This window comes from Apiospora aurea (assembly GCF_038362705.1).
Source record: "Apiospora aurea strain CBS 24483 chromosome Unknown utg000008l_segment0_segment0, whole genome shotgun sequence".
NCBI lineage: Eukaryota > Fungi > Ascomycota > Sordariomycetes > Amphisphaeriales > Apiosporaceae > Apiospora > Apiospora aurea.
In genome coordinates this window covers 3,404,600-3,427,296 of record NW_027117395.1, presented here as the reverse complement: position 1 = coordinate 3,427,296, position 22,697 = coordinate 3,404,600, and the positions used below count along the sequence as shown (strand labels likewise).

The 22,697-nt window shown below is 49.3% G+C and overlaps 6 protein-coding genes across 6 annotated transcripts; 4 read left to right on the top strand and 2 right to left on the bottom strand.

Moving 5' to 3' along the window:
• Window positions 1-91: 91 nt before the first annotated feature.
• Window positions 92-1,817, top strand: PG986_012519 (uncharacterized protein; the record flags this gene model as incomplete). The annotated part of the gene is made up of 4 exons (XM_066848741.1): window positions 92-316; window positions 454-592; window positions 683-1,114; window positions 1,195-1,817. The coding sequence occupies 4 exons, from the start codon at window positions 92-94 to the stop codon at window positions 1,815-1,817; spliced, it is 1,419 nt and encodes a 472-aa protein (XP_066695437.1).
• A 6,914-nt stretch (window positions 1,818-8,731) lies between these two features.
• PG986_012518 (uncharacterized protein) lies at window positions 8,732-11,866 on the top strand (the record flags this gene model as incomplete). The annotated part of the gene is made up of 1 exon (XM_066848740.1): window positions 8,732-11,866. The coding sequence occupies one exon, from the start codon at window positions 8,732-8,734 to the stop codon at window positions 11,864-11,866; it is 3,135 nt and encodes a 1,044-aa protein (XP_066695436.1).
• A 1,043-nt stretch (window positions 11,867-12,909) lies between these two features.
• On the top strand, window positions 12,910-15,723 carry PG986_012517 (glutamate carboxypeptidase; the record flags this gene model as incomplete). The annotated part of the gene is made up of 2 exons (XM_066848739.1): window positions 12,910-15,438; window positions 15,520-15,723. 2 exons carry the CDS (start codon window positions 12,910-12,912, stop codon window positions 15,721-15,723), a joined length of 2,733 nt encoding a protein of 910 aa, XP_066695435.1.
• A 734-nt stretch (window positions 15,724-16,457) lies between these two features.
• Window positions 16,458-17,461, bottom strand: PG986_012516 (uncharacterized protein; the record flags this gene model as incomplete). The annotated part of the gene is made up of 2 exons (XM_066848738.1): window positions 16,458-17,210; window positions 17,315-17,461. 2 exons carry the CDS (start codon window positions 17,459-17,461, stop codon window positions 16,458-16,460), a joined length of 900 nt encoding a protein of 299 aa, XP_066695434.1.
• Window positions 17,462-18,659: 1,198 nt separating this feature from the next.
• Window positions 18,660-19,420, bottom strand: PG986_012515 (uncharacterized protein; the record flags this gene model as incomplete). Its single annotated transcript, XM_066848737.1, has 3 exons — window positions 18,660-18,889; window positions 18,944-19,292; window positions 19,343-19,420. 3 exons carry the CDS (start codon window positions 19,418-19,420, stop codon window positions 18,660-18,662), a joined length of 657 nt encoding a protein of 218 aa, XP_066695433.1.
• A 1,779-nt stretch (window positions 19,421-21,199) lies between these two features.
• On the top strand, window positions 21,200-21,683 carry PG986_012514 (uncharacterized protein; the record flags this gene model as incomplete). The annotated part of the gene is made up of 2 exons (XM_066848736.1): window positions 21,200-21,274; window positions 21,381-21,683. 2 exons carry the CDS (start codon window positions 21,200-21,202, stop codon window positions 21,681-21,683), a joined length of 378 nt encoding a protein of 125 aa, XP_066695432.1.
• Between the last annotated feature and the right edge of the window lie 1,014 nt (window positions 21,684-22,697).

The following is a 22,697-nucleotide window of genomic DNA, read 5'->3' as shown; positions in this document are numbered from 1 at the left end:
GAGGTTTCCCAATTTTTCCCTGCCTCTTCGGTCGATCCGTAACGCGCTCCACCTCCACAAGAGCCCCCTTTGGGGCCACAACTTCCGACAAATGTCGGGACAGCCAGTCGTGGGCGGCTCACCCGCGGCGCCAGCACCGCCGCCGCTGCCCTTCAGAACCGACGTCGACTTCAACGAGAACCGGCAGCTCGAGATCAACCTCGTCGCCTGGATTTGCACAGGCGTCGCCGTCGCCGTCGTCTTCTTCAAACTCTTTGTCCGGGCTCGCGTAACGAAGATTGTTGGATGGGATGACTTCTTTATTTTCCTGTCGTTGGTGAGCGCGGTTCCCCCTGTCGATATTCCCCCTTTTGGTAAAAAGAGAAAGAAAACATAACAAAGTTCACAACGGAAGCGTGGAGGGCAACGTTTGTACAATGGTTTAACATTTGCTTACGAAAATATGGTTATTAGGCCCTCAGCATCATTGCATCCGCCTTCGTGTCGTACTCGGTGCACTTGGGCTTCGGCCGGCACACGATAGCGGTGGCTATGGAACCTGATGGACCAGAACGTCTGGTCAACACGGCCATGTGGCAGCAGCTAGGCTATCGTATGTTCAATATTTGTCTCCTCTAATGTTTCTCGTCAAGGACGTGGAGGTATTTGTTTTGCTGACGAGGAGACACGCGTGGTTATCCAGCCTTCAACATCGGCGCCTTCAGCTTCCCCAACATCTCCATCGCCATCCTGGTGGTGCGGCTCCTCGACCCCTGGAAGGCGCGATCCCGCGCTTTGTACGCCATGGTCATCGTCCAGGTCGTCATCGCGCTCATCTCGGTCATCATCGTCTTCAAGCAGTGCCAGCCGACGGCGAAGGTGTGGAACAAGCAGCTCCCCGGCACGTGCTGGAGCCCCGACGTCCTCAATGACTTCTCGTACTTTCTCTCGGCCTACACCACGCTGACCGACATTGTATTGGCCGTGGTGCCCATTTCGTCCTTCTGGAGCCTCCAGATGCGCAACAACACCAAGGTCGGCGTTTGTATTATGATGGGGCTCACGCTGCTCTCTGCTGTCGTGACGGTTGTCAAGGCGACTTATTTGAGTTTGTTCAATGACAAGGTTGACCCACGTGAGTAGAGTCTGGTCTTTGCTTCTCCCCCTTTTTCAATCCTTCCCTCGACGCAAACTAATCCCTTTTTTCCATGGTAGTCTTTGATGTCGCACCGCTCGTCATCTGGGGCCTCATCGAACAAAATGTCGTCATCGTAGCCGCCTGCATCCCAACCCTACGTCCCTTCTTCCACAAAGTCTGGAAGGGCGAGAAGTCGTCGGGCGCCCACAGCGGCGCCCACAGCAGCGGGGCCTCGGGCTCCAAGCTCAGCGGCAGCACCTTCTTCTCCAGCAACCGCCACAACAAGCACCACCGGCGGCTCGACGACTCGGTGCTGGACTTCGGCCCGCGCGACCTGGAGGCCCAGGACCACCACCACGACGTCGTGGTGCTCGAGCAGGTCGGCCACAAGGGCGGCAACAGCGCCGACATGCTGCGGGTGGGCACCACGGCGGTCATGACCGGGCCTACGGACGATACAACAGCGGCGGGGGACACGGGGAACTACGACGACGAGTCCAATACCTCGCAGAAGGGCATCTGGCGCACCCTGCATGTCAACATGGAGTGGGACGCCGAGTCGCAGAGGGAGAGGCGCGAGCCGCCGTTCCCCTTTGTGCCCGATATTCCCGCTAGCAGCAGCTGCGCCTCCAGGGCGGAACCGACTGAGGGGCGAAAGCAGAAGCATAAGAGCGCTAGCGCGCGGCTTACGCGACACTGAGAAAGAAGAAAAAAAGGAAAAAAGAACAAAGACAGTTTGTATTATATCTACGCCATGTATTGTAACGCATTATCTCATGCAGCAGGCATTGGACTGGAATAGGAGGGTCAAAAAATTAATATATGGCGCTATCCATTGGGACCAAGAAAACCAACAGAGAGATACCCTCCTACGCAGCTAGATGTATGCATGCGAAAAGGACTTACGTGTGAATATGCAACAAGATTCTTCTTGTCAGTGAATCGTACGATTCTACTCTATGTAGAATCAGGGGTAATTAATTTGCCGCTGCGTTTCTTGGACTCCCTTTAGCCATGCTGCTGCAATCGAGAGGTAAACGAAAAGTGATATAACATTAACAGACGTAACAGGTGCATTAAATATTGATATTCAGTCATAGTGACCGGATCCGGACTCAAACAAATCAGTAGAAAGATTCAATATTATCTGTATAGCAGGGGGCTAGGGGAAACACCCCAAGTTCACGTAAAAGGGAAAGGGGCGCAATATTTTTCTTTTCTTATTCAAACTTCCGCGTGGTGTTATCCTTCACAAACAATGAAGTTGTTAGTTATCTCACCTTACGTTAGAGGTTCTGGACTATAGTGAAGATGGGCAGTGCCTGTTCCTTCTGGCGTATGGCGCGGAGGTCGGTTCCGGCCTTTCTGCATTCCGGTACCCATCTCTCGTTCGTCTTCGGAAAATTTTTTCCATTTGTTTTTAATTAGCTACTCTCCATGACGATATGCTTACCCAACGTTCTGGTCGTCTGCTATTAAAGATATAATTGTACCAGGGTACGGGGAAGCGAGATTCGGCTTAGATTAATTGACGGACATTGTCACAAATTCGATGTTAAATATTAGCGCCTAGAATACGGAAACATCGTGGGGTAAATTTAAGATAAAAGCGTTGTGCTTCTATCCCAAGATGGCCATGGATCCCCTTGCTCTGCCGAAAGTCGCAATATTATTATTATTATTAATAGTACGCCGTATGCCGAAGGCCTTCGGTATATTTACCTAGTTCCTCGTGTAATAAACCGTGCTTAAGTTAGACTAAAAATACACGTTGCTAATATCGTAAAATTTACTTCACGTGCTTAACGTTACTATGTTAATTCTTACCTACTAGCCTAGTAACCTTTACTTTAAGGTTTAAAGAAATTATCTAGGTTCGAGTGGTCCCTTAATCTTTATTATTAACTTATATAGCGGTAGTTAACCGGTCCGTAAAAGCTATTTTGCGATAACCTTCGCCGTATTTTTTTTATAATAAGCGCCGCTAAATCGTGACGAGTTCGTAATAAATTAGGTATTAACTATTTTATTAATTACTCTTATTTTCCCTCGAAGTCTTTATAATATAAGATTAAGTGTTCGGTTATCTCCCGTTTTTTACCGTAATAATATAGCGGCGTTAGAACGTTTAAAACTCGACAAGTAAACAGGAACAATTTAAGCCCTATTCTTTTAATACGTACTTATATTAAAACCGATACTTCGTACTTAAGTATATCGTCGTAACGACGGCACGCTCCCCAGTTTAACGGCGACTTTACAGTTAATTCGCGGCGGCCTCGCGTCGAAATAACGGTATAAAACTATCTTTATTTCTATTTCTTTTTAAACGCTTATTTAACCGTTTAATTATTTAATTATTATTTAATTAACGTTAATTAAACGTCGCTTAGCTATAAAATTATAGGGGCTTCGTTAATAGCCTTTTAAAATTTCCTTTATCTCCTTCTTTTTATACTACGTTTTTTATTAATAATCTTTATCGCTTTTATATAAGCGCCGCGTAAAAATTATAGTTTCCCGGTAATCTCCGTACGTATCTCGAAATTAACTACCCTCGCACTTAAATAAAAGTCGAAAAAAAGAAACTACCGCTTTAATTTCTAAATAATATTAAAAAGTCGCTTTATATACCCTTATTACGGTTCGAAAATAAGAGTTTTAAACTATTATAAAGTTAAAAGCTAGCCTTTTTTCGATATCGCCTACTCTATACTAAACCGACGCTCCGTACGTAAATATACTACGTATTACTTTCGTATAAAACTTTTTTACCCTTCGTACTAAACATTCTTAAGCTAACGCTACAAGCCTAGTAAAAATTAATATTTAAATTACTATTTTCACTTTAATTTTTAAAATATAATCCTTCTATTATAATTTCCGATAAAACTAAACGCTAAAGAATTTCGTAAAGATTACCGGCGTTATAATAACGTCTTCGAAGCGTACCTATAACGTATAAGCTTTTCGCGCTTTAATAAAATAAATAAGCTCGCTCTTTTTAAATTTAAACTTTATCCCTTTCGTGCGTGCCTAGCGGCTACATATCTCTTAAACTTTTTTTAAGCTTCGGTAATTCGTAACGTAGTTTAGCCTTATAATAATAAAATTCGTATTATTTATAAATCCGACGATAATAAACTACTCGTACGTTTCTAGCTCCTCGTATAATATAATAATATAAAAAATAAAAAAGATCGGTAATAACGGAAAGCTTTACGAAATATTAACGCGGAGCTAAATCCTCTTTAACGACTTGCCGTCGAAATAAAAGTGGACCGATCTATTCGTAATAAAGCTCTTAACCTATCAATAAACTTAATCCGGCAGTCCTTTTTCGCGGAATGTAACAATTAGTCTTTTATAATTAACTATATCGAAAACGCTTTTAATATCGAACTAAAAAAAAAACGACGCCCTTTTATTACTACGTTATATAAATAATATCGGTAATTAATCGAATAATTAGCTTAATAAACCGTTACGTTTAATTCCTTATTTAGTTTTTAAATAAAAACGAATACTTTTCGGCTATTCCGGTAATTCGTTAGTTTATAGTTATTTTTATTACTTTCCCGACTATATTAAGTAATAAAATAGGTCTTTATTCACTAAGTGTTTATTTTTCGGTTATTATTTTATTTAGTTTTAAGATTACGATAACTTTTACCGTATAAAAACGTTTAAGGAAATAAATAAGCCGGAAACTCGCTGTCGTTAAGCCGGTTAACGTTTAAAAAAAGGGTTCCCCCACACGTTTTAAAGAAATTAATAAGTAAAAAGTTTTCCCTTAAAACTTTTTAAAGTCCCGTTTATTTAATAATATTTTTTATTTCTTTAACCGTTACCTTTACCTCGATAGAGGTAAAGCTAGGGGGCGTAGTTTAATACGGTATTTAAGTTCGTAAGGTCGGCTTTTAAGTTAAAAAAAACCTCTCCGAAAAAAGCGTAGCTTTTTCGTCGTAGCTTCGCGCCTTAATAACAGCTTTTTCGCTACGTCGTAATTTTAAGATTCCCGCTATTTATAGTAACGTCTAGCTTTATAATCGGGCCTATTATTCGAGCGATTAAAATGTTTTAAAATCGTAGGAGGTAGCGGCGACTACGTAACGCTAGTTTTTCGTTTTCGCTTTTTAAACGATTTTTTCTAAGTCTAATTTCGATTCGGTATATTAATTTTAAGTATATTACGAGGGTACCGCGAAATAAGCTCGGTATCGTTATTTCGTTATAATCTGCGTTTTTTAAACCTTTAATAACTATTAAGGCGTATTTTTATTAATATAGGGGTTTTTTTAAGGCTATTATATCGGTAATTTTTCGTAGGTTGTTTATAAGGTTATCGATAGCTTAATTTAGTTTTTCCGGGCTTATTAGCTCGGCGATATCGGTTAAACGTGCTCCGGCTTTCGCTCGTGCTAGCCCTTTATTTAATATCGTTTAGTTTTATCTTTTTTATTTTCGTTTTATTACCTCGTAATGAGTTAGCTTTTAATTCGACGCGAATAACCTACGCTTTATAATCGGAACTTTTTAAGCTAAAGTTTTTTTTATATAAAATTATCGTTCCTCGTGTTACTTAGGTTAAGTTTAACGTAAAATCTCTTTATTTATAGCGTTATTTCATAATTTCTTTATATAGCGTAGTTAATTTTAAATTCTATTAATCCGTAAAAGTAAAAAGGTTATTTGCTCCGTACGATTTCTTGCTATACACGTTCCAAAGCGGGTAGTATATATTAAAATCTTTAACGAGTAAATGTCGCCCGGGGTACGAAATCGTATCGAAATTACTTAAAGGGCTCCGCTACCGAAAAGTTTTTTAAATTAGTGAATATATAAACTATACGGTAAAACGGCCACTTTTTTCCTCGGTATTATAACGGCAGCCTAATCGAGGCCTGCCTTAATTTTTAGTTTAACGATATCGAAGCGTTTATATATATAAATAACCGTTTAGCCCTCGCCGTAAATTACTTAATACTTAACTATTTTTAAATAATACATAGCCTATATATAAAAGTTCGTTTATACTTTTTATAGTATTAATATATCGTACTCTTTTTAATTAATTAAAGTAAATACCGTTATTATTTTTAATATTATAACGTTTTAATATACTATTTATAAACTTATAATTATAAAACTATAATAATATTTTACGCTAATAAAAAAACGACGGTACCGCGCCGGCTTTACGAGCGTATTTTTTACCTTAATTACTCGCTATCGAATCGAATTACGGGCGGCTTCTCTTTCGCGAGACTACTATATACCTTTTTTTATCGCTAATAAAAAGCGTTATTGATAGTAATAAACGCCCTATTCCTACCGAGCTGTCGCCGGTATTACGAACTTTAAATTAATAAGGCCGGTAAGTATAAATTTTTCTTACGCGTTTTTTTATTAGATCGTTACGAGGCAGCCGCGATCCTACGCCGTATATTCCCTGCCGTAATTAACGTAACGTTTTCTACCTCGTAGTTTTTTTTAAAGGTATTTTTAATCTCCTTTAAAATATATTATTATAAAACAGTAACTATATCGCTGCTACTTTCGATAATACTTAACTACGTAACCGTAATCGTAACAGCGATAACATTATTAAATACGGAGGCTAGCGTTATATAGTTCGTAATTAAAAATCTCGAAATCTTATATTAAACCGTTATTATATAAATCTTTCGCAGTTTAAACGAAGCTCGTATATAAAATAAAAAAAGCGTAGCGTACTTCGGAATTTTTCGGTAAGCTACGCTTATATTTCGAAATCTTTTTCGGGTTATATTTATTTACGAGTAAACTACGTAATAACGCGGCTTTATTATAAATATCCCGCAGTTTTTCGCTAGGACCCTTTTCGCAATAACTACGAGTTCTTTATAAATAAATTACGCGTTAATCTTAAAAACGTTTAAAACCTATTTATTATTCTCTATATATTTCTTCGCCTCGTTTTTTAAAAATAAAAAACGATATCGCCGCTAAATAATTTCTTTACTATAATAGCTTTACTATATCTAATTACTATATTAACGCTTTACACGATATTTATTAACCTCTTTTTTAAATATCGTTAAATTAATTTACGTTTTTAATTACTACTTCGCGGTTTCGGCGGGTTAAAATAATAACTTTTAATTACTAAATAATAAAATCGCTATTACGCGGCGTAAATATAATTTAAGCCTAAAACTTAACTTATATAATTTTAAAATCCTACGTAATTTAAACAATAACTTTTCCGACTATTTTTCGTAATTCCCCGCGGATTACCGGCGCGTTATCGTCGTTATCGAAGTACGATTATAATTCGGTCGTTTCGGTATAAAGTTCCTTAATTATTTAAAAAATCTCTTTACGCTTACTATTAAAGGCTATTAAATTAGCGATTAGTTTTTTTAAATACTTTAATCTTTTTTCGATACTTTTTCTCGAACTATTTTCGCTACTAAAACGCGTTTAAAACGTTTAAAATCCTTAATTATACGCCGCGACGTTACTTCGCGGGTAATATTAACTCTATACGAATCCGGCGCGACCGGTATTAATAACTATCGAATTATTTATTAAATTATCCATACCGTAGCGCCTTAACTGCGTCCCCTCGATAAAAGTTCGGCTAGGTCAATTCGACCTCGTAAATTTAAATAATAAGGTTTATTTTCGATTATTCGATAATTCGACCGAGTTATCGATAATTTCTCCGTTTATCGCTAGTCGCAATATTTTCGTCTGCTAGTAGCTGGATAAGTCTATTAGCCCTAAACTATGAGAACGACAAACCGATAACTCTGAAGCTGCGAGCAAAGGAATCTTGGGTCAGGTCTCCCGAGGTTCCCAATGTTTTGTATTCCCTTTTTCGTGGCCTAAATCCGAAGCATTCCACCGGTCGCCTATAGAAATACAAGTTAAGCTATAAAACTTTTCCCACCGCCTGCTTGTGAAAAGACCAACGCTTATGCTCACTTGAATCCTCTTGGATTTCTTCAAATGGCTACCCGTGTTTGGCTTAGGGTGGCATTGAAAGCCGAAAATGGCCGATACGCCACGGAATGCACTGTCTCAAAAAGTGCTGCTACGTTTTCGTACCCGGGCAACCAAAGAGTTGACTCAGAACTACCTTTGTCGCAGTTGCATGCAGATGAATAGCTGGTGTCGATCGGGTTGACGATGATGCTCTCATTATACAGCCCTGGCCCTTTGTGCGCTCAGTGTCCATATCCTGCTACCAAAGAAACCCCTGACAATGAAAGGTCCCCTCGAGTTCCGCACACAGCTACCACTCGGCCAACAAAGGGTTACTCGCGGCCTTTCAGCAAGAGAGGCCCATCGAGGTGAACATATTGCAAATGCGCAGTGTGGACTTGACTCCTAGATTTCCCCCATCATCTCCGTGATCAGGAAATTTCGTTTTGGCATCATCCTAAGCAGCCAATAGTCGAACACTTGTATCTCTCTCTCTCTCGCTCTTTTTGTCCCTATATCATTTGTGTACAAGATCTTCCCAACCTTGAGATAATAAAAAGAGTAGCAATACTGCGTCGTCTACCATGTCGAAAGCGCCGGAAGGGGGCCGGCTCGGCCGGCGAAGCGTCAGGAGGAGCTGGTATGGATGCGTACATAGCCACATTCAGGAGCACCGTCACCAAGAGCCTTGAGGGAAAGAAGAAGGACGACAAGCTCATGGCGACGGTTGATTCGCTCAAGCAGGCCGTGGTGGAGACGGTGGGCCAGGCCCTCAAGAGCCAGCCCGCGTCGCCGAATCCGCTGAACCAGAACAAGTTCCTCAACGATTTCTGGAAGTCCTTCGACGCGCGCCTGAAGGAGAAGGAGCTGGCCGAGGTGCGGAAGCAGCTCAAGAGCAAGGGGATCCCGGACCTCAAGACGACCATGGGCAGCATCATCCACGCGACCTTTTACGACATGGTCGTGCTGCCGGGGCTCGACAGCAAGAAGCCGAAGCCCGCCAACGACAAGTTCGTTGGCATCTTTGTGGAGAAGTTCGACAAGGAGCTCGACAACATCTTGAAGAAGAAGGAGTTCAAGATGTACAAGGACGCCTCCGCCGAGGTGGCGGCCAACGCGATCCAGAGGGTCCAGGTCCTCAGCAGCGAGGCGGAGGAGATGGATAAGGAGCTGGGGAAGCTCAAGAATCAGCCGTCCAGGGGGCCCACCAAGCTTGAGCAGATACAGCGAAACCAGCTTGCGGACCTCGAGCAAGCGAACAAGGACCTCGAGAGCAAAGTCCAAAATCTCGAGGGACAGCTGAAGATGCAGGATGACCCTGACACGGACGGAACTGATTGGAAGTCGAGATACGACAATTTGTTGAAAAAGAACCAAGAAGAAGTCAACATAATCGATCAACTCGAGGCGGATAATTACAAGTTGCAAGAAGATCTCAACAAAGAGAGAACCAACTCCAAGAAGCTGAATCAAGGGCAAGGGTCAGCACAGGGTCGTGTGAAGAAGCTCGAAGAGGAGGTGAAGGAGCAAAGGGATACGTTAATTGAGAGGCAAAAACAACTCAACGATAGGGAGGAGGAGCTCAAAGAACTGCAAGGCGAATTGAAGGAGTCGCAAACGGCCAGATACGAGACCAATGAAGATTACGAGAAGCTCCAAGAGAAGTTTGAGGCTTACAAGACAGAGACGGCCAAATCTAGTAGTGGCTCCAACGAGGCCGAGCACCTGGAAACCATCAAGAATCTGCGCGCGCAAGCTGCAAAGGACAAGAAGGAGATCGACGATCTGAAAGCCGCCAAGGCCACCGAGCGGACCAAGTTGGAGGAGGACGCGTCCAACGCGGGCAAGCAGGCCGAGTCGGCGAAGACCCTGATCCGGAGCCTCCGCGAGGAGCTCGATGCCGTAAAGAAAGACACCGACAAGGAGAGAGAGGAGAAGACCAGCATCCAGGAGAAGCACAAGCAGCTCGAAACCACCCACCGCGAGATCACACAGAAGAACGCCAACCTTGAGAAGCAACACGAGGAGCTCACCAAGAAGCACCACGAGGTTGTCAAGGCCCAGAAGACCGGCAAGGCGGCGGTCGACAAAGAGGCCGCGAAGAAGCTGGCCGATCTCGAAAAGGAGCGCGACCAGCTCAAGGCCACCTGCAAAGAGTACAAGGAGGCTGAGAACAGTCTGAAAGCAATCACGGCGGAGCAGAACAAGCAGCTCAAGCAGCTCGAGGCCGCCAAGGCGGCCGCGGCCGACGCCGAGAAGCAGCTGGCCGCTGCCAAGGAGGAGCGCGACAGGCTCCAGAAGGAGCGTGACCAGTTCCAGGAGGCGGGGAAGGAACTGAACGCGACGATGGCGGAGAAGGAGAAGAAGCTCAAGCAGCTCGAGGCCGACGGCGCGAAGCAGCTGCAAGACCTCCAGAAGAAGAACAAGGCTCTCGAGGACAGCCAAAGCACCGTCAAGGCCGACAACGAGAAGCTGAATGCGACCGTGAAGGAACAGAAGGAACAGCTGTCGAATCTTGCCGCCGCAAAGGCGGGCGGCAAGGTCGCCGAAAAGAAGATACAAGACCTCGAGCGCCAGATTAAGGAGTTGGAGGTCACCCGCGACGAGCACAAGAAGCAGAAGGGGGCATCGGACACACGGGTGGCAGAGCTGGAGCAAGCCAGAAATGGTCTCCAGATTAACATCAAAGGTTTACAGGCTGAGGCGAAGAAGCGCGAGGCTGCCTTAGCTCGTCTCACGGCGGTGGAGGGTACCCAGAAGAAACTGATAAAGGAGCTCGAAGGCCGGATCAAGGGGGCGAGCACAGGCAGCGGCAGCGGCAAGGGCAAGGACAAAGGCAAGGACCTCACGCCGTTGACCGAAGAGGAGGAGGAGGAGGAGGAGGAGACGGCCGGTACGACGACCGAGGCGCAACGCAAGCAGATTACCGAGGCACAGCAGACGATCAGCAAGTTGACCAAGGAGAACCGGGATATGAAGCGTGACCTTACCCGCCTGCAATCGGGCTATAATCACACGGAGAAACGGGCCGGCGAGTGGGAGGTCCAAGTGGAAACGCTGAAGAAGCAACTTGCGGAGGCTAAAGCTGCTCAGAAGACCTCTCAGACTGCTGAGGCTACCGCTCAGGCTGCTGCTACAGCTGCTGATGCCAGGGCGGCGGAGGCTGCTACTCAGGCCGCTGCCGCTCAGGCTGCTACTGTTGCTGCCGACGCCCGGGCAACGGAGGCAACCAACCAAGCCGCTGCTGCTGAGGCTGCCGCTGCTGCGGCTATCGCGAATGCCGCCACCGCCACCGCCACCACCGCTACGGAATCGAGAGGAACGGAAACTGCGGGTACGGCGGGTCCGGTCAGGACGATGGGCGAGGTCGTGCTGCCGGAGCGAGTCACGGCCCCCGTGGGCGGCATTCTGCGCAACAGCATCTTCACCGGCGCCGCGAACCTCTTCAACGGCGGCGCGGGTGGTACTGTGGGCACCGGCAACCGAGGTCGGACTGGTATCGGCGGCGGCGGCGGCGGCGGCGGCGGCGGCGGCGAACCCGGTACGCCCGCGACGCAAGCCGAAGACTGGGACGGATTCAACAACATGATGTTCTTGTGCGCCGTCATCACCATCCTCGCCTTCCTGACGATGGGGGCCGAGGGCCACAAGGCCAGCCTCTGGATGGCGGCCAACCACTTGACGCGCGCGCAGTACGCCAACGAGTGGTACTACCTCACGATCCCCCTGCCGCAGTTGTCGTACGCGTGGGATTTGTTCATGGCCTGTGTCAAATGAGGATATATATTGGAAAGGGCTGGATTTGAGGGTTAGGGGTTAGGGGTTAGTGGGTTGGGGTGCGTCCTCTACTTAGGCTAGTGCGCTGGATTCAATTGTTTATTTGTACGTGTCGGTAAGTTCCCTTAGTTAGCTGTTCAATAGTAAGAGTTGGATATTCTCTCTTCATAGTACGTATTCGTGTGAGTGGATGTGCACAATTACCCAGGACTGTTTGATAGAGTGAAGATTGGGCAGACGTTTGAAATATGAACATCGCAATGTAAGTCTTCTGGTCAGTCGCCATCCAGATTCCCCCGTGCCGGAAAGCCGGATAAGTACTTGAGTAAGTACTGGATGCAGCTGCAGCTTGCAGCGGTAGACGCTAAACACGCTGTTGTGCAGCGCCAAGGGATCCCCCCAGGTCCAGAAAGGTCCCCCAAGAGTGGCTGTGCTCAGGCGATGGACTAACGCCCTTGGGCAACTGCACTGGACCAAAAATGGAACCAGCGCGTCAGAAGTGGCCGCCTGGGCTTTGGGCAGATGGCCGATTGCTGAGTGATTGATTGATGGCAGTCCAGTCAGTAGTAATCCCATCCAAACCGTCCACGATCCATTGATCCATCCATCAAGTCACTGGCCGATTCGATTTCGATGGAGCGACAATCCCCCGTCTACTCTACGTAGGACTGCCGACCTAATAATCTACCCTATGTACTTCCGACCCCTACCCTCTCCCTGCTTAACGTTTCGACATTTCGAACTTCGCTGTCCCTTGCACTGGTGGCTTGGACTGGATGAGCCGCTTTGTCGATTAACCACTACGTTCTTGGTCTATTCCAACCCTTCACTCCTTATCGCTTCGTAATCAATTCGATCCTCATACATCGCTCGTTCAACTGCATACCTACCTGACCACTTTCCATGCACTCTGTTGTTCCACCACACCCACATGAGTCTCGGCCCACGTTACACAGCCTATTGCCCTAGGACGAGCCGAGCAACGAAGCAAGACACCACCAACATCGTCACCACCCCATGATTTCCTGTTCCCGTTCGCCACCATGCCTTCCGACGACAAGTCGCACTATACCCCGGCGCCGCCCATCCCTACCTACGACGAGGCCGTCCACAGCTCCGCCTCCAACAATGACTGGCAACCGCCCCCACGGTCGCCCGCCGACTTCCGGCCCAACGCGGAAACCGAAGCCCAGTCCCTCCTAACCTCCTCCGCCGGCCAACGGCCCAGGCTGCCCGCCGGCTACCGGCCGCCCCATGTCGAGACCGACGATGAAGAGTCGAATTGGAGCCTCGAGAGCGACGACGACGACGATGCGCCCGAAGATGCCCAGATGCGACGGGAGATGCAGGAGCTGGAGGTCGAGGACCCGCTGAACGGCTCCCATTCCGGCAGTAATTCCTCGTTATGGCGGAAACGCATCAACTTCTCGCTTCCCCAGTGGAAGTGGCGATGGCGCCTGCCGCGTCTCACCGTGCGCCTCCCCCGACAGACCGACGGCATCACCGAATCAAGGAACGAATCCGGCACCCAGGAAACGAGTTCCCTCGCGACGAGGTTGAGATCGAGGTTACCGAACTTACCAAAAATTAGCATAGACAGCGCCGCTGTCCTGATAATCATTGGCCGACTGCTGGCCGTTTTCCTCGTTCTAGGTTTCCTATATCTGATTTTCGTGAGCGACATGTTCGCCAATTTCTCCCGCCGCGTGGGTGGCAAGATGTTCGACCCGGAGAGCGTCCGGACACACGTGCAGATGGCCATCAACACAGGGCGAATGCGCGACACCCTGGAACACTTCACCAGCTACGCTCACATTGCGGGCACCGAAGGCGATTTCGCATTGGCCATGGACGTCCGCAACTCCCTCATGAAGAGCGGACTGGAAGACGTTCGTGTTGACGAGTACTACGTATATCTGAACTACCCGAAGCCGGACGGTCGGGCTGTTGAGATCATGTCCGAGGATGGTAAGAAGGCGAAGTGGAGTGCCAAGCTGGAGGAGGACGACACTGGTGGTGCTACGGCCGGAAGGCAAACCCTGGCCTTCCACGGCCACTCGAAGTCGGGCGACGTCAAGGGCCCTCTCATCTACGCCAACTATGGCAGCCGGGAGGACTTCCAGAAACTCAAGGACAAGGGCATCGAGACAAAGGGCGCCATCGCCCTCGTACGGTATTACGGCACACAAGGCGACCGGGCTCTGAAGATCAAGGCAGCCGAGCTTGCTGGATTTGCTGGCTGCATCATCTACAGCGACCCGGCCGATGATGGTTTCGTGAAGGGCAAGACGGCGCCCGAGGGGAGGTTCATGCCAAAGGACGGCGTCCAGCGGGGCGGCGTCAGCTTGATGAGCTGGGTGGTCGGAGACGTGCTCACGCCCGGCTGGGCCAGCACGAAGGGCCAGCCGCGGATGACACCAAAACAGACCAAGGGCCTCGTACAGATCCCCAGTCTTCCGCTGGCCTGGCGCGACGCCCAGGTTCTGCTGCAGCATATTCAGGGATTCGGCGAGCCGTGCTCAGACGATTGGCGCGGTGGCGTGCCCGATGTCGAATGGTGGTCGGGCAACTCGTCTTCTCCGATTGTCAGACTGAAGAACGAACAGGATGAAAACGAGCAGCAACCCATCTGGAACATCTACGGAAAAATCGTGGGCATCGAGCAAAACGAGAAGAGCATCATTATCGGCAGCCACCGCGATGCGTGGGGTTTCGGTGCGACGGACCCCGGCAGCGGTCAAGCCGTGTTCCTCGAGGTGGCTCGCGTATTTGGTGATCTCCTTGCCCGAGGCTGGAGGCCACTCCGGACCATTGAGTTCATGAGCTGGGACGCGGAAGAGTATAACCTCATTGGCAGCACCGAGTACGTCGAAAACAACCTCGACGAGCTCCGCGACAACGCGTGGGCCTACATCAACCTCGACACGGCCGTGACCGGTACCGACTTCGCCGCCTCCGGCTCGCCCATGTTCAGGGCCGTCCTGCCCAAGGTCCTAGAGCGAGTGTACGACCCGCGGCGCAACGCATCGCTGCGCACACTCTGGGAGGAGAAGCGGGCGAAGCTCGAAGGCCTGGGCGCCGGCAGCGACTATGTCGCCTTCCAAGACATTGCGGGCACGAGCTCCATTGATATCCGTTTCGAGGGCGACAAGTACCCCTACCACTCGAGCTACGACAACTTCGACTGGATGGAGCGCGTCGGCGACCCGGAGTTTGTGTACCACGGCCTGCTGGGGCAGGTTCTGGGTCTACTCATTCTCGAACTCGCCGACCGGCCCATTCTGGCGTTCGACGTTGGCGCCTACGCGCGCGCCATGGGCCGTTACTTGAGCGATCTCTGGAAGTTTTGCGAGGCCAAGGGCGTCAAGCTCGACTTCACGCCCATCAAGAAGGCCATCGACGAGGTCGAGAACTCGGTCATGCAGGCGCAGCTCTGGGCCATCAAGTGGGAAGAGGACGTCACGAACGCGAACGGGTGGGAGCCCGCGTCGCTGGGGCGGCTCCGGACGGCGTACAACACGAGGTTGGCCGACTTTGAGACGGCCCTGCTGGACCTCGAGTATGGCGGTGGAGTGAGTAACAACCCTCCTGCTGCTTCCTTCAGCTCCACTCTGTCCTCGTTTATTCCTTTGTTATTAACACCGCACCAACAGATACCAAACCGGACGCAATTCGTCCACGTCGTCTTCGGCCCGCAGCTGTGGTCCGGGTACGACGAGGCGTACTTCCCGGCCATCCGGGACGCGGTGGACGCGGGCGACTTGGAGCTGGCGCAGAACATCACGGAGAAGACGGGCAAGATTATATCGGAGGCGGCAAAGGTGCTGGTCCGGGAGAAGAAGAAGCCCTCTTCCTAGGTGCCTGCTCTTCTTTCTCTCTTGATATAGGCCCTTTTTTCCTTTTGTTTTTCTCTGTGGCGTGATGTACGAAAAGAGACAGAGAGAGAGAGAGAGAGAGAGCGAGCCCACTCGTAGTCTCAGTCCAACTTGCGAGGTGTGTAAAAGATGCATTACTCGGCGCATTGGGGAAATTTATTGAACCTTGTCTTTTACTACATGTTTACTCTATCCCTATTGAAGCGGATTGATTGCTGGTAGAGAGTGGCTCGGCGGGCTATTACTCAAGCGGTGCTGTTATCAAGGCAAATCAGTGGTTAGTTGACCTGTAGCAAGTATGCATCGTACGTACGCACGCATTCGGTAGTTTCTCTGTACATTGCTGGTGGTGTATAGCGGGACTCGGGAGTCACATCATTTGGCCTCAGATGTATAAACAGGCAATTATTTGAAAAAGCGCATTGTTATGCTGCTGTTTGAAGTCCAGATCTATAAATACAAGCGATTGCGTAAATCCGAAAGGAAGAGTCATTATAAACGTATATATATGGCATGATAATTCGTAAAACCTATCCAGAACAGGATATATCGTTCCAAACCTAGCACCCAGATATGGAGAAAAAGAAATCCACAACCCGCTTAACTCCCCTCGAGTCATAGCCATTGCGCCCAAGGCCTCCCACCCCCAAACTCCAGAGGAAGAAAGAGCCAAAGAAGGAAATTCGTTCAGCGAGACTAGTCTAGCCTTGGTCGATTCAACCCACCAGCCTCAACTGCTTCCGTAAGAACTCGGCGAGCCCGCGCTCGACGCTGGCGTAGAGCGAGGCGAAGAGGATCATGTTGGTATTGGAGGGCGGGGGGCAGTGCACGACGTGCGGCACAATCTCGAGCTCCTCGATGCCGCCGACCTGGGCCAGCTCGGCGACCCAGTCGAGGCTCTCGTGCTTGATGTCGGCCAGCAGCTGGAAGTCCTCGGCCGACATCTCGCGCGGGGGCCCCGCCTGGCCGGCGTCCGAGTGCCGGTACGAGGCCGGGGGCTTGCCGCACTGCACCACGAGGCGGATTTTGCGAATCCCCTGGTGCTGGCGCTGGATCTGGTCGAGTTGCTTTTGCTGCTCTTGGGTTTTCTCGTCATCGTCGCTGCTATCGCCACTCAAGGAAGCTGGCAGCAGTTTGGACAGGTAGCGGCACACGGACCGCCACTCGCAGCGGTCGCTGTCGAAGCCGTAGCCGGCGACGGGCCCGCGCTTGTACAGGGAGATGGCGCGCACCATGTCGCGCGAGGCGGGCGTCAGGTCCGACAGGAAGGGCTCCACGGACTCCATGTCGGCGCCGAAGTCAAAAGAGTGCTGCGCGTAGACCAGGTGGGACGTCTCCTCGTGGACGAGGCGGCTCACGCGCATGAGGGCCGCGCAGATATAGTACTCATCATCCTTCGCGGCGGTCTTGCTGTCCTTCTCCTGCTCTCCAGCTCTCGCTTTGGCCGGCACTCCGGGCAGGTAGCGCTGCTGCTGGTGGAAGGGGGAGCGGGGCCTGCGGCTGGTGGTAGTAGTACGTGGTCTCGTAGCTGCACCGGCGCTGCAGCATGGACTGCTTCTCCAGCACGTGATACCGGCTGCGGATCCGGGTTGGTGTCCGTGGCAGGCGGTTCTCCCCCCGCGTTGCGGATCTCAATGGCGACGTCCTTGGGGTGGGTGAACAGGTGGCTGTAGATGAGCAGCCGGACTTCGGCCGGGGCTCTGGCGAAGTATGAGTCCATGTTAATCGGACGGGCTAAATATATGATGGATGCTGATGAGGAAGATGGTATGATCCGGTGCTATAGGGCCAATGGTGTGATGTAATGGCAGTATTGTTAGTCTTCCAGATGGGTGTCAGAGAACTCGAGGTAAGCAAGGTAAGCTGGCGAGAGTGTTCAGGGAAGTGGTGGTGGTGGGCATAGAGATCCAACAAGGTGTTTGGCCAGGTCAGCTATCTCTCGTGAGCGGGAGGACGGAGCCGATGCTTATGTAGTAATCCATGGCCATCCAGCAAGCGGGATAGGGTGCAGGCGCTGGGCCGGGCCAACGCCCAGAGCCCACGTAGCCTATCATGGTTGCTTCTCCCTTTCGCCCATTGGTCCCCGGTGAGATTTTAGTCACGGGGTATCTGATTAACCGAGACAGAAGCAAATACACCGTCCATCAAAGCCCGAATTCGTCAGTGCAATGTTGTTGGTTCAATCTCCCCCTGCGGCTCGGCGTCCAGGTCCAGGCGCGACATGGCGGGGCCAACCATTCGCTTGGGGCAGTGATGGTGCGGTGCTACGGGCAATAGCGATCGTTTTACTTGGCGCGCCCACGGCTATCTGCTCCCCGCCCGCATAGTAGCGATGGATTGAGTCGATTGCCGTGCAAAGTCCGGTACTCCGCGGCCTCGGTGGTGATTGAAACGAAATCATTCGCTCGCACTCACGCCACGGCGCGGGCAAAGAAAAGAAAGAAAGCCCGTGGAATCCATCAGGAACCCATCCGCCTTGACGGGCGAAACGGCGACGGGTGAGGGCCTCAGGTGATCGTCAGCAGTTGCGAATGCGTCTCCATCGATTTGGCGCGGGCCCCGTTTATCTGCAGTCTCGTACGGAAGTAGCAGCTGCTGGTAGCCCTGCGAGAGTGCCTAGAGTCAATAAAGCCTGAAGACGGACCCGCTGTTTTCAGCACTACCCCACGTTTTGGCGAGGGCGATACGGAGTAGCGCTTCACCCACTGCCCAGCGTCCTGGATAGGCATGTCGGACGACTATCATTGAGGAGAAGGGGCCTGGGAAGGGCTTGGCTGCTTCCGACTCAGGAGATGCCGTGTGACTCTTTCCCCGACTTCTCTGCTTGCGATATCCGTCGCTCCTCCCCCTCCTGGAGCCGCCTCGGAAACAAGTTCAAGAAGCCTCGGTCGCATCGTCAGTTCAGAAAGTGAGCTGATTCACATCCTAGCGGCCCACACGGCCCGTCTCGTTGGTCCACCGCCCGGCTTCTTCTCTTTCATCGACCCAGCATTCTCGGTCGGATTGGATGTCGTGCAGGTATATTGATAGTAATAAGACCCCTGCGCCAACGGCTTCTGCGTCATCTCGACTTCGGGCTTCCGTCTAACTCCCCATCGCTCAGTCTCTGCACTCCGTCGAATCCCGTCTTCGGTGTAATAAGTGCGCCCTGCGTACCGATTGCCATTCATCGCAGTGATTGATCTTTTCGCGTCTCACCCACCGAGTCCATAGTTGCGCGAAACAACCGGCCGGGCCTGCAGTTCAGTTGGCGCGCGCGCCATGAGACTGTTGAAGCGAATGGCAATGCTTCCAACACAGCCCCTCGAGGCCCGGGCTCGCATGGGCAAGCGTGAATTGCGAGCCGGCAGCATAGTCTGAGCGCAGAATGGATTGCGAATCTGCGTCATGTACTGAGCCCACGATGCGTGTTCGTAGCCGTGAATAGCTGGGAAACAGTCTTTGGTGGGGCCGAACGCGAGCCGTGGGTGTATGTCGCGCAGCTGTGAGGTCCAGGCGCAAGCAAAGAACCGACTGGCCCGTTTCTCGCACGAGATGAGTAAGTACTTAACCTAAGGTCCCAGCGTGGACTTCGGATCCGTGCTAGAGGTTCCTCACGCACACCTTCCCCAAATGGCCGAAGGCGACGGCGAAGGAGAGCGACAAGAACCGAGAAGCGAACGGATGGGAGAAGGCGCATTGGAAGTGAAACCATGCATCGAGCCGGACGTATCGCAGTACAATGAGCAGCTGCCGGCCCAATCGTCATGCCACCGATTCCAGACCGACGCGCTGGCGAGCCAATACCCCCTGACGGTGCTGCCCCCGGGCCGGCCCTGGCGACGGCACTGCAGGACAGATAAGACGCGTCGTCGGGGCGGTCATGGATTGGGGAGTTGGTTGAAGTCGATGACTTGGCCAATTCGGATGCCTCCAAGTCGTCCGCGAGGCTGATACCATTTTTTCTTGTGATTATACAATCCGTACAACTGTAAAGGACTTGGTGGAGGTGGTGGTCGTGTCAGTGGTCATGGCTTGCCCGGTTCCCCGCCTCAAGCAGCGTTGATGCAGTCAAGTAAGTTAAGGAAGGCGCAAAACAAGAATGGAAAGATCGCATGCAGGTGGAGGAAGGCGGCACGCAGCGGGCACGGCCAGCCATTGCAAGTCGTCTACAAGTACGCAAAGGCAGGTAGGAAGCTCTTGCTTTTTAAAGGAAATAGACCAACGATAGGCCGCCCGCAGACGCCCTCGTCCACGCTCGTTTCGCCAAGGAATAAACAAAGAACTAAAATAAAAATAAAAAGGTTGGAAAAGTAATTATATTTGTGACTAATGCGGGTGAAGTCGAATGGAAGTGATGTTCGTATGGGTGCGAGGAAATGGATCAAGGCAGAAGTGAAAAGGGGGGAGAGGAAATGAAAGAAAAAAAAAAAAAAAAAAAAGAAAAGTGACCGCAGAGGGAGTTGAACCCTTTTGCCTCTAAGTATAGGAATAAGACTACTACCGCTAGGCTACCCCGGCCCGGTCAAGAGAATCAGGTATCATTGCGACTTATATGTCTCTCTGGGAAGCCAGTGCGTGGGTGATGTCTGCCCTGAGTCCTTACGGAGTCCTGGTTGAGACTGAATTCAAATTCAGAGGAAAGGCTAGGGCACAGGCAGTCGCCGTGGACTTCGGCCAGCAACGGTTGCCACCGGGTGCGCTGAAGATGGAAACGAAGAAATTATCCAGTCAAGGAAGCTGTATTCGAAATTATATATCCAAGCAAGTAGTCTTCGGCTGCAGCCGTCGACCCGAGTAAAGAAAAAGGGGTTTGATTTACAGACGTCGGCTTTGCAAAATATGAACATTTTGCCCAAATCCAAAGGGAGATTGATCAACGTACAGATCTGGGCAGTTAATAGCAGAAACAGTCTTTTGGGATCTTGCTATTTTATGCATCACTGCTAGCGGGCAAGTCTCTCCCCATTCTCAGACGGCTCGCCCGGAGTCCAGCCAGTGCCTTGAAGCCCCAAACCAACTCAGACCCAATCTCCTTGGTACCTATCTTTGACCACAGAGGTAAGACGGGGAAACCTGACCCGGGCGGAATTAAGTCGGCATTTAAGCTTAAATAGATGAACAGGCTGTTCATTGGATGTATTCGTAAAGTCGGGTGGATGACAGGTATTTCTTCAGAAGCACCAAGTCAGCCGTCAGCTGAATGGTGGATCCTATTCGGGTCGGGCAACACTAGCCTCCATGCTTACTCTACTTCGCGATCCTCCGGCTTCTTCGGCGGTGTGTTGCGGTAGAGGCATTTAGCTCACACCGGAAACTCCCGGGACTGTGTCCCAGTGACTCAGAGCCACTATAATTGCTTACTTGGAATCTAGGATCGACTATAAAGTGTGCACACCTGGCATGTATAACAAAAGGTAATAGAAACAATAGCAGCTTATATCTCCTGTTCCAATATACAGCAGACCCACCATTCGCCATGTCCACCACTACCCGCAAAATCCTCTTCCGTTCTCTTTCCGCCTGGTACGTCGTGTTCGCCGCCGGGCACGTAGTACGTCTCCCTACTCCCCCTTTCCTTCCAACTACCTGTTTATAGGGGCGTCGACGAGTAAACAAAATAATGATATCAGGATACTAACAACGAACACCCGCAATAGCAATATGGCTTAGAGCTCTTCCAAAAGCCTTCCATCACGCAATCCATGCCGGGAAAGGATCTGGCAAGCTACAAGGCGAACTTCTACGGGATCGCGGTGCTGATGCTGAACATGGCCTACCTACACTACCGCTGGTCGTCCGAGGGCCTTTACACGAGATCCGAGATCAGGATCCTCACCGCCCCCGTCATACTGATGCTGTCGGCTATCGGCCTATACTACCGCCAGCATGGGGAGGCTGCCATGTTCCCCGTGTTGGCCTTCGCGGCGGCATTCCAAGCGCTGGGCTGGATTGCGGCTTGATCGACGCAGCCGAGAGTCTGCCTCTCACGGGTTGGGAGCAGGATATATTCGCCTGTTGGAAGCCGGAATGACCTCTAAGTCGATGCACCCCCCTACGCTCACACCCCCCAACGGACATAGGCAAAAACACTATCCCTGATCAACACCACCTTCTTTCTGCAATTGTATATAAGTTAGTTTTCGTCGCACTTTTAATTAAATTACTTCTTTCTCTTCGTTTTTTTTTTTTTTTTTCACTTAACGTTATAGTAAACGAGTTAAACCTTAATCGTGCGATTTAAGACGTTTCCCGCGGCGCGCGTGTTAGTATAGCCGTTTTAAAGCACCGGGTTAGCCGTATAATTTTAAAAGCTCGGATAAAAGGCCGGTTAACTCGAAAAGACAGAAATAAGTCGCTTTAAGTATTAACTCCGGTAGAGGAGTTTCGAATTACGTCTTAGGCTCTTATACAGGTTTTATTAAGTGTTATATTACCGTATATTTACTTTAAGATATTTATTTAACGTATACTTAAAGCTAATAAAAGTTATTATATATTAAAAAAACGCTGGATTAATAAATTTTTTAAGCGCCACTTTTACTTAGATTCTATTTTTTTATATACCATGGATTTTCGGCGTATTAATAATACTTTTAAGGAAAATATCCGAAAGTTTTTCAAAAGGCTTAAACACGATTTCTTAAAGTTTATCTCACCGGCCTTTATTTAGAACTATAACGAAATTAGTATATAGTTAAATGCCGGTAATAATTAAATAGTAATCGGCTTTATCGGAGTGCAAAGAGTTATTATTAAAAGCTTTATTAACCGAGAATAGGTAATTATAATAAAAATAATTAATACCGATAGCCGGTCTATTAAACCGATAATTATATTTAAAAGCTAATAACTTTAACTATAATGGTTTCCCGAGGAAAATAATACTTTCACCGATTAAATAAAAGGCTAAACCTTCGCGGCGTTACCGAAAGATTAAACGAATAACGAGCTAACGTTAATATAGCTTAAATAAA